At 40.2% G+C, this 19,008-nt stretch overlaps 1 protein-coding gene and 1 long non-coding RNA gene across 3 annotated transcripts in view; one reads left to right on the plus strand and one right to left on the minus strand.

Moving 5' to 3' along the window:
• Positions 1 to 19,008, plus strand: part of LOC139761675 (uncharacterized) — a 78,908-nt gene that overhangs the window by 50,888 nt on the left and 9,012 nt on the right. For both annotated transcript variants that reach the window (XR_011715585.1, XR_011715586.1), the window contains exon 2: positions 16,794 to 16,958. This is a non-coding gene — a long non-coding RNA (uncharacterized lncRNA). The remainder of the gene's footprint in view (positions 1 to 16,793; positions 16,959 to 19,008) is intronic.
• LOC139761674 (uncharacterized) overlaps positions 16,267 to 19,008 on the minus strand; it is an 11,917-nt gene continuing 9,175 nt past the window's right edge. The window contains exon 2 of the mRNA XM_071686000.1: positions 16,267 to 16,963. Coding sequence (XP_071542101.1) covers positions 16,351 to 16,963 — 613 coding nt within the window. The 3' untranslated portion in view covers positions 16,267 to 16,350. The remainder of the gene's footprint in view (positions 16,964 to 19,008) is intronic.

Raw genomic sequence — 19,008 nt, forward strand, 5'->3', positions numbered from 1 at the left:
TGAATCAGTTCATCTATATTACGCTGGTACAGAAAATATATATTCAGGGTTTCACTAAACTTCTTAATGTTATCTGATATGTTTAAACAAAATGTATATACAAGTATGAATACTTACTTGTTTAGATAATCTTCTCCAGTATATTACAAGAGAGCACAATAGAGTACTAACTCACACTTCGATACAACTTGGATTACATACTCAGCTCCCAGTATACATGGTTTCGCATCCTGGACGGTTGATTTCACATCATCCTTCCACGTCAGTAGGTTTCACATCTTCAAATACCGGACAGTAGGCCCCATGTTACGTACCTCACCCCTTCCTTTGACGGTGTATAATAAGACAGAATTATGAAATAATGGCTTCTGTTAACAGACATTTGGACTGGACACGGATTTCCTTACCATCTTGCTAACATCTGACAACTGACGGCTGCTTGATATATACACACATTTTTTCCAACGCTGGTCAAATACCAAACACAGCGGTAAAAAGTTATGAAAATTTATGTATATCAGGAAAAATATACAAATGCTCTCTCTGAACATAAAAATTCCATTTACACTTAATTAAATGATTTCCTTCTACTTTACTTAGCAAATCTTAGGCAAAGATACTAGCCTCACTTTAAAGAAAATAAATCTGAAATCTCTAAGATGTGTATAGATAACTTTATACATTTTACCCAACAGCATTGTACCACATCCTACTCAAGAGCTATTCTGAGGAAGAGGGCGATCAGAACGTAAACACTCCAATACTTTTTTTATTCTTGTATACAAGTACTTCCTATTATTTCATTTTACATCTGACATATTCTTTAGTCTTCACAAATTGTAATAATAGTAGGAATATCTACTATTAAGAGAATTACAATCTATTAAACAAAATGTCGTAATGTAACACACGACAATAACATTCTTCAAAAGAATATAAGTACCTTAGAAAACTAAACATATCATGGATAAATGAAACAATTATTTGGAATGAGGGGAGATAACTGTAACAAAAGTGCGGAAGGTTAAGCAGTGAAAAGTTTTATCAAGGGTGTAAGAGAGATGAGTGATTGGTTCCCAGTGAAGGTCGGTCTACGGCAGGAGTGTGTGATGTCCCCATGGTTGAATTTGTTTATGGATTGGAGTGGTTAGGGAGGTAAATGCAAGAGTTTTGGAGAAAGGGGGGAGTATGCAGTCTGTTGTGGATAAGAGGGCGTGGGAAGTGAGTCAGTTGTTGTTCTACGATGATACAGCACTGGTGGCTGATTCGAGTGAGAAACTTCAGAATTGGGTTACAGTTTGGAAAAGTATGCGAAAGAAGAAAGTTAAGAGTAAATGTGAATAAGAGGAAGGTTATTAGGATCAGTAGGGTTGAAGGAGAAGTTAGTTGTGATGTGAGTTTGCATGGAGAAGAATTGGAGGAAGTGAAATGTATCAGATACCTGAGAGTAGTCTTAGCAGCGAATGGAAGCATGGAAGTGGAAGTGAGTCACAGGGTGGAGGACGGGACTAAGGTTCTGAGTGAGATGAATTTGTGGAAAGTGAGAACGTTTTCTCGGAGAGCAAAAATGGATATTTTTGAAGGAATAGTAGTTTCAGCAATATTGTATGGTTGCCAAGCGTGGGCTACAGACAGGGTTGTGCGGAGGTAGGTGGATGTGTTCGAAATGAAATGTTTGAATACAATATGTGGTGTGAAGTGGTTTGATTGAGTTATGAATAGGTAAGACAGATGTGTGGTAATAAAATGTGTGGTTGAGAGAGCAGATAAGGGTGTGTTAAAATGATTTAGGCGTAAGGAGAGAATGAGTGAGGCAAAGTTGACAAAAAGGATGTATGTGTCAGACGTGAAGGAAATAATTAAAAAAAAAAAAGCAGGAGAACAAATTGGCAGTGGAAGAATGGAGTGACAAAGATTTTGAGCGATAGTGGTCTGAACATGCAGGAGTGTGAGAGGCGTTCAAGGAATAGAGCGAATTGGAGGGATGTGGCATTCTGAGTTCGACATGAAACGTCTGGGGTAAACAATGGAAAGTGCTGTGGAGCCTGGATGTGGAGAGGGAGTTATGGTTTTGGTGAATCACACATGACAGCTATAGTCTGAGTGTGAACGAAAGTGGCCTTTTTTATCAGTTTTCCTGGCGCTAACTCGCTGACGCGTGGGGTGGCGATGCTCTCACTTGCGGGACGGGGTGGTGCCGAGATTGGATAAAGGCAATCAAGTATGAATATGTATATGTGTATATATGTATATGACTGTGTATATGTATGGATATATGTATATGTTGATATGTGCATTTATATGTATGTATATGTAAGGACATGAGTGTTATGCATATGTAAGAACATGAGTGTTATTTATATATGTGTGTGTTTGAGCGATAATAGTAATGATTATTATTATTATTATTATACTTTGTCGCTGTCTCCCGCGTTTGCGAGGTAGCGCAAGGAAACAGACGAAAGAAATGGCCCAACCCCCCCCCCCCCCATACACATGTATATACATACGTCCACACACGCAAATATACATACCTACACAGCTTTCCATGGTTTACCCCAGACGCTTCACATGCCTTGATTCAATCCACTGACAGCACGTCAACCCCGGTATACCACATCGCTCCAATTCACTCTATTCCTTGCCCTCCTTTCACCCTCCTGCATGTTCAGGCCCCGATCACACAAAATCTTTTTCACTCCATCTTTCCACCTCCAATTTGGTCTCCCTCTTCTCCTCGTTCCCTCCACCTCCGACACATATATCCTCTTGGTCAATCTTTCCTCACTCATTCTCTCCATGTGCCCAAACCACTTCAAAACACCCTCTTCTGCTCTCTCAACCACGCTCTTTTTATTTCCACACATCTCTTTTACCCTTACGTTACTCACTCGATCAAACCACCTCACACCACACATTGTCCTCAAACATCTCATTTCCAGCACATCCATCCTCCTGCGCACAACTCTATCCATAGCCCACGCCTCGCAACCATACAACATTGTTGGAACCACTATTCCTTCAAACATACCCATTTTTGCTTTCCGAGATACTGTTCTCGACTTCCACACATTCTTCAAGGCCCCCAGAATTTTCGCCCCCTCCCCCACCCTATGATCCACTTCCGCTTCCATGGTTCCATCCGCTGCCAGATCCACTCCCAGATATCTAAAACACTTCACTTCCTCTAGTTTTTCTCCATTCAAACTCACCTCCCAATTGACTTGACCCTCAACCCTACTGTACCTAATAACCTTGCTCTTATTCACATTTACTCTTAACTTTCTTCTTCCACACACTTTACCAAACTCGGTCACCAGCTTCTGCAGTTTCTCACATGAATCAGCCACCAGCGCTGTATCATCAGCGAACAACAACTGACTCACTTCCCAAGCTCTCTCATCCCCAACAGACTTCATACTTGCCCCTCTTTCCAAAACTCTTGCATTTACCTCCCTAACAACCCCATCCATAAACAAATTAAACAACCATGGAGACATCACACACCCCTGCCGCAAACCTACATTCACTGAGAACCAATCACTTTCCTCTCTTCCTACACGTACACATGCCTTACATCCTCGATAAAAACTTTTCACTGCTTCTAACAACTTTCCTCCCACACCATATATTCTTAATACCTTCCACAGAGCATCTCTATCAACTCTATCATATGCCTTCTCCAGATCCATAAATGCTACATACAAATCCATTTGCTTTTCTAAGTATTTCTCACATACGTTCTTCAAAGCAAACACCTGATCCACACATCCTCTACCACTTCTGAAACCACACTGCTCTTCCCCAATCTGATGCTCTGTACATGCCTTCACCCTCTCAATCAATACCCTCCCATATAATTTACCAGGAATACTCAACAAACTTATACCTCTGTAATTTGAGCACTCACTCTTATCCCCTTTGCCTTTGTACAATGGCACTATGCACGCATTCCGCCAATCCTCAGGCACCTCACCATGAGTCATACATACATTAAATAACCTTACCAACCAGTCAACAATACAGTCACCCCCTTTTTTAATAAATTCCACTGCAGTACCATCCAAACCTGCTGCCTTGCCGGCTTTCATCTTCTGCAAAGCTTTCACTACCTCTTCTCTGTTTACCTAATCATTTTCCCTAACCCTCTCACTTTGCACACCACCTCGACCAAAACACCCTATATCTGCCACTCTATCATCAAACACATTCAACAAACCTTCAAAATACTCACTCCATCACCTTCTCACATCACCACTACTTGTTATCACCTCCCCATTTGCTCCCTTGTCTTACGCACTTTATTTACCTCCTTCCAGAACATCTTTTTATTCTCCCTAAAATCTAATGATACTCTCTCACCCCAACTCTCATTTGCCCTTTTTTTCACCTCTTGCACCTTCCTCTTGACCTCCTGTCTCTTTCTTTTATACATCTCCCACTCAATTGCATTTTTTTCCCTGCAAAAATCGTCCAAATGCCTCTCTCTTCTCTTTCACTAATACTCTTACTTCTTCATCCCACCACTCACTACCCTTTCTAATCAACCCACCTCCCACTCTTCTCATGCCACAAGCATCTTTTGCGCAATCCATCACTGATTCCCTAAATACATCCCATTCCTCCCCCACTCCCCTTACTTCCATTGTTCTAACCTTTTTCCATTCTGTACTCAGTCTCTCCTGGTACTTCCTCACACAGGTCTCCTTCCCAAGCTCACTTACTCTCACCACCCTCTTCACCCCAACATTCACTCTTCTTTTCTGAAAACCCATACAAATCTTCACCTTAGCCTCCACAAGATAATGATCAGACATCCCTCCAGTTGAACCTCTCAGCACATTAACATCCAAAAGTCTTTCTTTCGCACGCCTGTCAATTAACACGTAATCCAATAACGCTCTCTGGCCATCTCTCCTACTTACATAAGTATACTTATGTATATCTCGCTTTTTAAACCAGGTATTCCCAATCATCAGTCCTTTTTCAGCACATAAATCTACAAGCTCTTCACCATTTCCATTTACAACACTGAACACCCCATGTATACCAATTATTCCCTCAACTGCCACATTACTCACCTTTGCATTCAAATCACCCATCACTATAACCCGGTCTCGTGCATCAAAACCACTAACACACTCATTCAGCTGCTCCCAAAACACTTGCCTCTCATGATCTTTCTTCTCATGCCCGGGTGCATATGCACCAATAATCACCCACCTCTCTCCATCAACTTTCAGTTTTACCCATATTAATCGAGAATTCACTTTCTTACATTCTATCACATACTCCCACATCTCCTGTTTCAGGAGTATTGCTACTCCTTCCCTTGCTCTTGTCCTCTCACTAACCCCTGACTTTACTCCCAAGACTTTCCCAAACCACTCTTCCCCTTTACCCTTGAGCTTCGTTTCACTCAGAGCCAAAACATCCAGGTTCCTTTCCTCAAACATACTACCTATCTCTCCTTTTTTCACATCTTGGTTACATCCACACACATTTAGGCACCCCACTCTGAGCCTTCGAGGAGGATGAGCACTCCCCGCGTGACTCCTTCTTCTGTTTCCCATTTTAGAAAGTTAATACAAGGAGGGGAGGATTTCTGGCCCCCCGCTCCCGTCCCCTCTAGTCGCTTTCTACGACACGCGAGGAATACGTGGGAAGTATTCTTTCACCCCTATCCCCAGAGATAATATACATATATATATACACATACACATACACACACATACACATACATATGCACATATACACACACACACACACACACACAGACATATATATACATATGAAAAATGTAAGAAACAATTTAGAAAACTGAAACTTCTAGCTTGAAATGAATGAAAAAATGAATGTCACATAATGGTTCAACCTCTGGCTATGGAAAAAGGAAATGTATAATTTATTTACAGAAACGTCAATAGCAGTTCTCATCAATTTAACCACTGTGTAATGATTATATATATATATATATATATATATATATATATATATATATATATATATATATATATATATATATATATATATATATATATATATATATATATATATAATGATGTAATATAATATGTTATATAATATGTAATGATTATATATATATATATATATATATATATATATATATATATATATATATATATATATATATATATATATATATATATATATATATATATATATATATATATATCCCTGGGGATAGGGGAGAAAGAATACTTCCCACGTATTCCCTGGGTGTCGTAGAAGGCGACTAAAAGGGAAGGGAGCGGGGGGCTGGAAATCCTCCCCTCTCATTTTTTTTTTAATTTTCCAAAAGAAGGAACAGAGAAGGGGGCCAGGTGAGGATATTCCCTCAAAGGCCCAGTTCTCTGTTCTTAACGCTACCTCGCTAATGCGGGAAATGGCGAATGGTATGAAAGAAGAATATATATATATGTAGTTCCCTGAGTTTATCTGTAGTAGTAGCACCACACACATGTGAGAGTGCATCAGCAGGGGTATCTTCCTTACCTGGGCAGCACACAATATGGTTTTTGATTTTGCTAGCAGATTTAGGGTCGAACATGAACTTCACACCGAGCTGATCTGTAATAAGCTTAAAGTGATGTCCAACAAGATAGTGTTTCCACTTTCTAAGGGCTTTTACTAAGGCATATGCTTCTTTCTCTTCAGGAAAATGTTTCTGTTCACTATTAGAAAGAGTATGAGAGAAGAATGCTACTGGACGACCATTCTGAGATAGTGTAGCATTTATAGCATGGCCTGAAGCATCGGTTTCAATAGTGAAAGGAGACGTAGGGTCAATAGCTTTTACCACCGAATCCGCAATATCTTTAAGTTCTCAAAAGCTAGTTCTGCATCAGTAGACAGAGTAAATCCATCAGCATGCAAGAGAGGATGGATCTTTTCAGAAAAATTAAGTATCCAACGGGAGTAATGTGCAAGCATCCCCATTGATCTCTGTAAGGAAGCAGTATCCTTAGGGAGTGAAAGATTTAACATTGAGTGAAGGCGCTCTGGGTATGGTCTGATCACTCCCTCTTTTACAAGTACCCAAGAAGAATTATGGCTTATAAAATCACATGTTATCCCTGGGGATAGGAGAGAAAGAATACTTCCCACGTATTCCCTGCGTGTCATAGAAGGCGACTAAAAGGGGAGGGAGCGGGGGGCTGGAAATCCTCCCCTCTCTTTTTTTTTTTAATTTTCCAAAAGAAGGAACAGAGAAGGGGGCTAGGTGAGGATATTCCCCCAAAGGCCCAGTCCTCTGTCCTTAACGCTACCTCGCTAACGCGGGAAATGGCAAATAGTTTGAAAAAAAAAAAAAGAAATATATATATATATATATATATATATATATATATATATATATATATATATATATATATATATATATATATATATATATATATATATATATATTCCAATGAGTCCACGGGGAAAATGAAACACGATAAGTTCCCAAATGCACTTTCGTGTAATAATCACATCATCAGGGGAGACACAAGAGAGAAATATAAGTCAGTTGATATACATCGAAGAGACAAAGCTAGGACGCCATTTGGTTAACATGTAATTGTCCAGAACATACAACGAGAGTTCATAAACTTATCATTTTACAAATTTTATCAACAATAAAGTTATCTAATTTGTATAGACCATCACTAATATTAAGATTATAATTCTTTGCGTATTTAATAATAGAAGACTCAATGATATTTCTCTTGGTACTAGAGTTAAAGTTAATTACTGAGATGGCATTACTCCAGTCAGTACTACAATGAGCATAGTTTTTAACATGATTAAACAAGGAATTTTATTCTTGTCCCGTTCTTATACTATAATTATATTGCTCAAGTCTAACAGAAAGATCCTTACCAGTCTGACCAACATAGAATTTATCATAATTTCCACTAGGCACTTTATACATGCATCCAAGAGAATTTTTTGGTGAATTCCTGATTAAGATTTTCTTTATAGTATTATTGTTGCTAAAGGCAACATTTACATTAAAGGATTCAAGCAACATGCGAAGCAAAGTGAAATTATTATTAAAAGGGAGAATTAAAAGATTCTTGGTGTCAATTGGAGGTTTGGGCTCAACTATATAAAATGATTTCTTTGCTAACTTAAGGGATTTATCAGTGAAAGAACTAGGGTACTTTAACTTAGATCCAATAGAATATATTATCTCAAATTCATCATCAATAAACTCTGGACTGCAAATAGGTAATGCCCTACGAAACATAGATTGAAATGATGATAATTTAATTCTGTCATGTTGAGATGAGTAATAATGAATATATGAGCATACATTGGTGGGTTTTTCTGTATGTGCTAAACTTAAACTTGTTTCCTTGCCTATGGATCACGTAATCTAAAAATGGTAACATACCATTATTTTCATTTTCTACAGTAAATTTGATGGAAGGTACTAAATTGTTAAGTAAGGGGAGAAATAATTGTAGATTTTCATTTGTTGGCCAAACACAAAGAACTAAACCAAATTGCATTAGAAAGTAAGATATCTTTCAGTAATTTTGTTACCTTGTTTAATCACGTTAAAAACTATGATCATTGTTGTTGACTGGAGTAATGCCATCTCAGTTAGTAACTCAATCTATATTACCAAGAAAAATATCATTGAATCTTCTGTTACTGAATACACAAAGAATTATAATCTTAATATTAGTGATGGTCTGTACAATTTAGATAACTTTATTGCTGATAAAATTTGTAAAATGATAAGTTTATAAACGCTCGTTGTATGTTTTGGACAATCACATGTTTACCAAATGGCATCCTAGCTTCGTCTCTTCGACGTATATCAGCTGACTTATATTTCTCTCTTAAGTCTCCCCTGAAGATGTGATTATTACACGAAAGTGCACTTGGGAACGTATCGTGTTTCATTTTCCCCGTGGATCCTTTCCAATATACATATATATATATATATATATATATATATATATATATATATATATATATATATATATATATATATATATATATTTATATATATATATATATATATATATATATATATATATATATATATATATATATATATATATATATATATATATATATATATATTATCCCTGGGGATAGGGGAGAAAGAATACTTCCCACGCATTCCTCACGTGTCGCAGAAGGCGACTAGAGGGGACGGGAGCGGGAGGGCCAGAAATCCTCCCCTCCTTGTATTGTAACTTTCTAATATGGGAAACAGAAGGAGTCACGCGGGGAGTGCTCATCCTCCTCGCAGGCTCAGATTGGGGTGTCTAAATATGTGTGGATGTAACCAAGATGTGAAAAAAAGGGAGATAGGTAGTATGTTTGAGGAAAGGAACCTGGATGTTTTGGCTCTAAGTGAAAAGAAGCTCAAGGGTAAAGGGGAAGAGTGGTTTGGGAATGTCTTGGGATTAAAGTCAGGGGTTTGTGAGAGGACAAGAGTAAGGGAAGGAGTAGCACTACTCCTGAAACAGGAGTTGTGGGAGTATGTGATAGAATGTTAGCAAGTAAATTCTAGATTAATATGGGTAAAACTGAAAGTTGATGGAGAGAGATGGGTGATTATTGGTGCATATGCACCTGGGCATGAGAAGAAAGATCATGAGAGGCAAGTGTTTTGGGAGAAGCGGAATGAGTGTGTTAGTGGTTTTGATGCACAAGACCGAGTTATAGTGATGGGTGATTTGAATGCAAAGGTGAGTAATGTGGCAGTTGAGGGAATAATTGGTATACATGGGGTGTTCAGTGCTGTAAATGGTAATGGTGAAGAGCTTGTAGATTTATGTGCTGAAAAAGGACTGGTGATTGGGAATACCTGGTTTTAAAAGCGAGATATACATAAGTATACGTATGTAATTAGGAGAGATGGCCAGAGAGCGTTATTGGATTACGTGTTAATTGACAGGCGCGCGAAAGAAAGACTTTTGGATGTTAATGTGCTGAGAGGTGCAACTGGAGGGATGTCTGATCATTATCTTGATGAGGCGAAGGTGAAGATTTGTATGGGTTTTCAGAAAAGAAGAGAGAATGTTGGGGGGAAAAGGGTGGTGAGAGTAAGTGAGCTTGGGAAGGAGACTTGTGTGAGGAAGTACCAAGAGAGACTGAGTGCAGAATGGAAAAAGGTGAGAACAAAGGAGGTAAGGGGAGTGGGGGAGGAATGGGATGTATCTAGGGAAGCAGTGATGGCTTGCGCAAAAGATGCTTGTGGCATGAGAAGGGTAGGAGGTGGGCAGATTAGAAAGGGTAGTGAGTGGTGGGATGAAGAAGTAAGATTATTAGTGAAAGAGAAGAGAGAGGCATTTGGACGATTTTTGCAGGGAAAAAATGCAAATGATTGAGAGATGTATAGAAGAAAGAGGCAGGAGGTCAAGAGAAAGGTGCAAGAGGTGAAAAACAGGGCAAATGAGAGTTGGGGTGAGAGAGTATCATCAAAGTTTAGGGAGAATAAAGAGATGCTCTGGAAGGAGGTAAATAAAGTGCGTAAGACAAGGGAGCAAAAGGGAACTTTAGTGAAGGGGGCTAATGGGGAGGTGATAACAAGTAGTGGTGATGTGAGAAGGAGATGGAGTGAGTATTTTGAAGGTTTGTTGAATGTGTTTGATGATAGAGTGGCAGATATAGGGTGTTTTGGTCGAGGTGGTGTGCAAAGTGAGAGGATTAGGGAAAATGATTTGGTAAACAGAGAAGAGGTAGTAAAAGCTTTGCGGAAGATGAAAGCCGGCAAGGCAGCAGGTTTGGATGGTATTGCAGTGGAATTTATTAAAAAAGGGGGTGACTGTATTGTTGACTGGTTGGTAAGGTTATTTAATATATGTCTGATTCATGGTGAGGTGCCTGAGGATTAGCGGAATGCTTGCATAGTGTCATTGTATAAAGGCAAAGGGGATAAGAGTGAGTGCTCAAATTACAGAGGTATAAGTTTGTTGAATATTCCAGGTAAATTATATGGAATGGTATTGATTGAGAGGGTGAAGGACTGTACAGAGCATCAGACTGGGGAAGAGCAGTGTGGTTTCAAAAGTGGGATAGGATGTGTGGATCAGGTGTTTGCTTTGAAGAATGTATGTGAGAAATACTTAGAAAAACAAATGGATTTGTATGTAGCATTTATGGATCTGGAGAAGGCATATGATAAAGTTGATAGAGATGCTCTGTGGAAGGTACTAAGAATATATGGTGTGGGAGGCAAGTCGTTAGAAGCAGTGAAAAGTTTTTATCGAGGATGTAAGGCATGCGTACGTGTAGGAAGAGAGGAAAGTAATTGGTTCTCAGTGAATGTAGGTTTGCGGCAGGGGTGTGTGATGTGTCCATGGTTGTTTAATTTGTTTCTGGATGGGGTTGTTAGGGAGGTGAATGCAAGAGTTTTGGAAAGAGGGGCAAGTATGCAGTCTGTTGTGAATGAGAGAGTTTGGGAAGTGAGTCAGTTGTTGTTCGCTGATGATACAGCGAGGTAGTGCGAGGAAACAAACTAAAGAACGGCCCAACCCACCCACATAAACATGTATATACATACACGTCCACACACGCAAATATACGTACCTATACATCTCAATGTACACACATATATATACACACACAGACATATACATATATACACATGTACATAATTCATATTTTTGCCTTTATTCATTCCCATCGCCACCTCGCCACACATGGAATAACAACCCCCTTCCCCCTTATGTGTGCGAGATAGCGCTAGGAAAAGACAACAAAGGCCCCATTCGTTCACACTCAGTCTCTAGCTGTCATGTAATAATGCAGCGAAACCACAGCTCCCTTTCCACATCCAGGCCCCACAGAACTTTCCATGGTTTACCCCAGACGCTTCACATGCCCTGGTTCAATCCATTGACTGCACGTCGACCCCGGTATACCACATCGTTCCAATTCACTCTATTCCTTGCACGCCTTTCACCCTCCTGCATGTTCAGGCCCCAATCACTCAAAATCTTTTTCGATCCATCTTTCCACCTCCAATTTGGTCTCCCACTTCTCCTCGTTCGCTCCATCTCTGACACATATATCCTCTTGGTCAATCTTTCCTCACTCATTCTCTCAATGTGACCAAACCATTTCATAACACCCTCATCTGCTCTCTCAGCCATACTCTTTTTATTTCCACACATCTCTCTTACCCTTACATTACTTACTCGATCAAACCACCTCACACCACATATTGTCCTCAAACATCTCATTTCCAGCACATCCACCCTCCTACGCACAACTCTATCCATAGCCCATTCCTCGCAGCCATACAACATTGTTGGAACCACTATTCCCTCAAACATACCAATTTTTGCTTTCCGAGATAATGTTCTCGACTTCCAAACAGTCTTCAAGGCTCCCAGTATTTTCGCCCCCTCCCCCACCCTATGATTCACTTCCGCTTCCATGGTTCTATCCTCTGCCAGATCCACTCGCAGGTATCTAAAACACTACCTCCTCCAATTTTTCTCCATTCAACCTTACCTCACAATTGACTTGACTCTCAATCCTACTGTACCTAATAACCTTGCTCTTATTCACATTTACTCTCAACTTTCTTCTTTCACAAACTTTACCAAACTCAGTCACCAGCTTTTGCAGTTTCTCACAGGAATCAGCCGCCAGCGCTGTATCATCAGCGAACAACAACTGACTCACTTCCCAAGTTCTCTCATCCACAACAGACTTCATACTTGCCCCTCTTTCCAAAACTCTTCCATTCACCTCCCTAACAACCCCATCCAGAAACAAATTAAACAACCATGGAGACATTCCACAGAGTATCTCTATCAACTCTACCATATGCCTTCTCCAGATCCATAAATGCTACATACAAATCCATTTGCTTTTCTAAGTATTTCTCACATACATTCTTCAAAGCAAACACCTGATCCACACATCCTCTACCACTTCTGAAACCACACTGCTCTTCCCCAATCTGATGCTCTGTACATGCCTTCACCCTCTCAGTCAATACCCTCCCATATAATTTACCAGTAATACTCAACAAACTTATACTTCTGTAATTTGAGCACTCACTCTTATCCCCTTTGCCTTTGTACAATGGCACGATGCAAACATTCCGCCAATCCTCAGGCACTTCACCATGAATCATACATACATTAAATAACCATACCAACAAGTAAACAATACAGCCACCCCCTTTTTTAATACATTCCACTGGAATAACATCCAAACCCGCTGCCTTGCCGGCTTTCATCTTCCGCAATGCTTTTACTACCTCTTCTCTGTTTACCAAATCATTTTCTCTAACCCTCTCACTTTGCACACCACCTCGACCAAAACACTCTATATCTGCCACTCTATCATCTAACACAATCAACAAACCTTCAAAATAATCACTCCATCTCCTTCTCACATCACCACTTCTTGTTATCACCTCCCCATTAGCCCCCTTCACTGAAGTTCCCATTTGTTCTCTTGTCTTAAGCACTTTTTTTACCTCCTTCCAAGACAGCTTTTTATTCTCCCTAAAATTTAATATACTTGCGCACCCCAACTCTCATTTGCCCTATTTCTACACCTCTTGCACCTTTCTCTTGAACTCCTGCCTCTTTCTTTTATACATCTCCCACGCATTTGTATTTTTTTCCCTGCAAAATTCGTCCAAATGCCTCTCTCTTCTCTTTAATAATCTTACTTCTTCATCCCACCACTCACTACCCTTTCTAATCTGCCCACCTCCCACGCTTCTCATGCCACAAGCATCTTTTGCGCAAGCCATCACTGCTTTCCTAAATACATCCCATTCCTTCCCCACTCCCATTACTTCCTTTGTTCTCACCTTTTTCCATTCTGTACTCAGTTTCTCCTGGTACTTTCTCATAGAAGTCTCCTTCCCAAGCTCATTTGCTTTCCCCACTCTCTTCACCCCAACATTCTCTCTTCTTTTCTGAAAACCTCTACAAATATTCACCTTCGCCTCCACAAGATAATGATCAGACATCCCTCCAGTTGCACTTCTCAGCACATTAACATCCAAAAGTCTCTCTTTCGCGCGCCTATCAATTAACGCGTAATCCAATAACGCTCGCTGGCCATCTTACATACGTATACTTATGTATATCTCTCTTTTTAAACCAGGTATTTCCAATCACCAGTCCTTTTTCAGGACATATATCTACAAGCTCTTCACCTTTTCCATTTACAACACTGAACACCCATGTGTACCAATCATTCCCTCAACTGCCACATTACTCACCTTTGCATTCAAATCACCCCTCACTATAACTCGGTCTCGTGCATCAAAACCACTAACACACTCATTCAGCTGCTCCCAAAACACTTGCCTCTCATGATCTTTCTTTTCATGCCCAGGTGCATATGCACCAATAATCACCCATCTCTCTCCATCAACTTTCAGTTTTACCCATGTCAATCTACAGTTTACTTCTTTACACTCTATCACATACTCCCACCACTCCTGTTTCAGGAGTAGTGTTACTCCTTCCCTAGCTCTTGTCCTCTCACTAACCCCTGACTTTACTCCCAAAACATTCTCAAACCACTCTTCCCCTTTACCCTTGAGCTTCGTTTCACTGAGAGCCAAAACATCCGGGTTCCTTTCCTCAAACATACCACCTATCTCTCCTTTTTTCTCATCTTGGTTACATCCACACACATTTAGACATCCCAATCTGAGCATTCCAGGCTCCTTCTTCTGTTTCCCCTTTTAGAAAGTTAAAATATAAGGAGGGGAGGGTTTCTAGCCCCCGCTCCCGTCCCCTCTAGTCGCCTTCTACGACACGTGAGTAACGCGTGGGAAGTATTCTTTCTCCCCTATTCCCAGGGCTATATATATATATATATATATATATATATATATATATATATATATATATATATATATATATATATATATATATATATATATATATAGTATCTTTTTTATTTTGCATTGTCGGTGTCTCCCTCGTTTGCGAGGTAGCGCAAGGAAACAGACGAAAGAAATGGCCCAACCCACCCCCATACACATGTATACATACACCTTCACACATGCAAATATACATACCCATACATCTCAGTGTACACATATGTATACACACTCAGACATATACATATATACACTTGTACATAATACATAATGTCTGCCTTTATTTATTTCCATCGCCACCTCACCACACATGGAATAACATCCCCCTTCCCCTCATATGTGCGAGGTAGCGCTAGGAAAAGACAACAAAGGCCCCATTCGTTCACACTCAGTCTCCGGCTGTAATGTAATAATGGCCAAAAGCACAGCTCCCTTTCCACATCCAGGCCCCACAGAACTTTCCATGGTTTACCCCAGACGCTTCACATGCATTGATTTAATCCACTGACAGCACGTCGACCCCGGTACACCACATCGATCCAATTCACTCTATTCCTTGCCCGCCTTTCACCCTCCTGCATGTTCAGGCCCCGATCACTCAAAATCTTTTTCACTCCATCTTTCCACCTCCAATCTGGTCTCCCACTTCTCCTCGTTCCCTCCACCTCCGACACATATATCCCCTTGGTCAATCTTTCCTCACTCATTCTCTCCATGTGCCCAAACCATTTCAAAACACCTTCTGCTCTCTCAACCACGCTCTTTTTATTTCCACACTTCTCTCTTACCCTTACATTACTTACTCAATCAAAGAACCTCACACCAAATATTGTCCTCAAACATCTCATTTCTAGCACATCCACCCTCCTCCGCACAACTCTATCCATTGCCCACGCCTCGCAACCATACAACATTGTTGGAACCACTATTCCTTCAAACATAGCCATTTTTGCTTTCCGAGATAACGTTCTCGACTTCCAAACATTCTTCAAGGCTCCCAGGACTTTCGCCCCCTCCCCCACCCTATGATTCACTTCCGCTTCCATGGTTACATCCGCTGCCAGATCCACTCCCAGATATCTAAAACACTTTACTTCCTCCAGTTTTTCTCCATTCAAACTTACCTCCCAGTTGACTTGACCCTCAACCCTACTGTACCCAATATATATATATATATATATATATATATATATATATATATATATATATATATATATATATATATATATACATATATATATATATATATATATATATATATATATATATATATATATATATATATATATATATATATATATATATATATAAGTATATATATATATATATATATATATATATATATATATATATATATATATATATATATATATATATATATATATATATATATATATATATATTCATCCGTATATATGTTTGTTGATCTGGACTGAAATGTATGGAAGTTCCTTTCGAAACACGTAGTACTAAATGAGGCAGTTTATACACAGAAAATTTGTGTCAGCTTCCTATAATACGGAATATCTTTGCCAGCCTAAGTCACATTCCCTGGTGAAGCCCAGTTGTTCATGAAACTTGATGGCGGTGTCATTATCACAGATGACTAAAGCTGAGACTCTGTCGTCATCATGCAGCACACGAGTAGCCAGGGCCACTGTCACCGCTCGACCCAGCCCCCGACGCCGATATTCCTTTAACGTGTAGGTATGGTTGATGCAGTTTCTGTAGGAGAAGCTGGTCCATGCTACAGGCAGGTCACTGGTATCAAACCGGCCAACCTCGTCTCCACCAGATATCATTGTCTCTCCATGTGCATCACTTTCTTTGACATTTGTCTCCAGTGTGTTACTTAGTCCTTTTTTAGAAATGACTGTATACCCGAGCGTGTCTTCCATTGTCGTGCCTACATTGGTGTTCTTTTTAGCTTTGTCTAGTACCGTCTCATCTGCAGTGGTGGTGGTGGCTGGGGCTGTAGTTGTGGTGAAGACTCCTACCGCCGGGACGGTATGCAACATACGCCTATATGCATCTACCGACCTTGTCTCGCGGAACTTCCAATGCTTATGCATATGTTCCACGTGGTGGTCCTGTATGGTTCCCAGCCGGAACTCCTCAGGTAATCTGTAAAAGAAAACACTGTCTTTTAAGTTTCTCCATTATCCTGTATGTGAGAACTGGGGAGTGGATGTGAGCAAATTGAATGAGAGCAAATGAGACCAATCTTTGTCCCTTCCTGGAGGTATATTGCTACGAAGGAGACATAGAACTAATATTATTTTTAACATTATCATTATTATCATTATCATTATCATTATTATCATCATTATTATTATTATTATTATTATTATTATTTTTTTTTTTTTTTTTTTTTATACTTTGTCGCTGTCTCCCGCGTTTGCGAGGTAACGCAAGGAAACAGACGAAAGAAATGGCCCAACCCTCCCCATACACATGTACATACACACGTCCACACACGCAAATATACATACCTACACAGCTTTCCATGGTTTACCCCGGACGCTTCACATGCCTTGATTCAATCCACTGACAGCACGTCAACCCCTGTATACCACATCGCTCCAATTCACTCTATTCCTTGCCCTCCTTTCACCCTCCTGCATGTTCAGGCCCCAATCACACAAAATCCTTTTCACTCCATCTTTCCACCTCCAATTTGGTCTCCCTCTTCTCCTCGTTCCCTCCACCTCCGACACATATATCCTCTTGGTCAATCTTTCCTCACTCATTCTCTCCATGTGCCCAAACCATTTCAAAACACCCTCTTCTGCTCTCTCAACCACGCTCTTTTTATTTCCACACATCTCTCTTACCCTTACGTTCCTTACTCGATCAAACCACCTGACACCACACATTGTCCTCAAACATCTCATTTCCAGCACATCCATCCTCCTGCGCACAACTCTATCCATAGCCCACGCCTCGCAACCATACAACATTGTTGGAACCACTATTCCTTCAAACATACCCATTTTTGCTTTCCGGGATAATGTTCTCGACTTCCACACATTTTTCAAGGCTCCCAAAATTTTCGCCCCCTCCCCCACCCTATGATCCACTTCCGCTTCCATGGTTCCATCCGCTGACAGATCCACTCCCAGATATCTAAAACACTTCACTTCCTCCAGTTTTTCTCCATTCAAACTCACCTCCCAATTGACTTGACCCTCAACCCTACTGTACCTAATAACCTTGCTCTTATTCACATTTACTCTTAACTTTCTTCTTCCACACACTTTACCAAACTCCGTCACCAGCTTCTGCAGTTTCTCACATGAATCCGCCACCAGCGCTGTATCATCAGCGAACAACAACTGACTCACTTCCCAAGCTCTCTCATCCCCAACAGACCTCATACTTGCCCCTCTTTCCAAGACTCTTGCATTTACCTCCCTAACAACCCCATCCATAAACAAATTAAACAACCATGGAGACATCACACACCCCTGCCGCAAACCTACATTCACTGAGAACCAATCACTTTCCTCTCTTCCTACACGTACACATGCCTTACATCCTCGATAAAAACTTTTCACTGCTTCTAACAACTTGCCTCCCACACCATATATTCTTAATACCTTCCACAGAGCATCTCTATCAACTCTATCATATGCCTTCTCCAGATCCATAAATGCTACATACAAATCCATTTGCTTTTCTAAGTATTTCTCACATACATTCTTCAAAGCAAACACCTGATCCACACATCCTCTCCCACTTCTGAAACCACACTGCTCTTCCCCAATCTGATGCTCTGTACATGCCTTCACCCTCTCAATCAATACCCTCCCATATAATTTACCAGGAATACTCAACAAACTTATACCTCTGTAATTTGAGCACTCACTCTTATCCCCTTTGCCTTTGTACAATGGCACTATGCACGCATTCCGCCAATCCTCAGGCACCTCACCATGAGTCATACATACATTAAATAACCTTACCAACCAGTCAACAATACAGTCACCCCCTTTTTTAATAAATTCCACTGCAATACCATCCAAACCTGCTTCCTTGCCGGCTTTCATCTTCCGCAAAGCTTTTACTACCTCTTCTCTGTTTACCAAATCATTTTCCCTAACCCTCTCACTTTGCACACCACCTCGACCCAAACACCCTATATCTGCCACTCTGTCATCAGACACATT

The sequence above is a fragment of the Panulirus ornatus genome, chromosome 41 (genome assembly GCF_036320965.1).
Source record: "Panulirus ornatus isolate Po-2019 chromosome 41, ASM3632096v1, whole genome shotgun sequence".
NCBI classification, from domain to species: domain Eukaryota; kingdom Metazoa; phylum Arthropoda; class Malacostraca; order Decapoda; family Palinuridae; genus Panulirus; species Panulirus ornatus.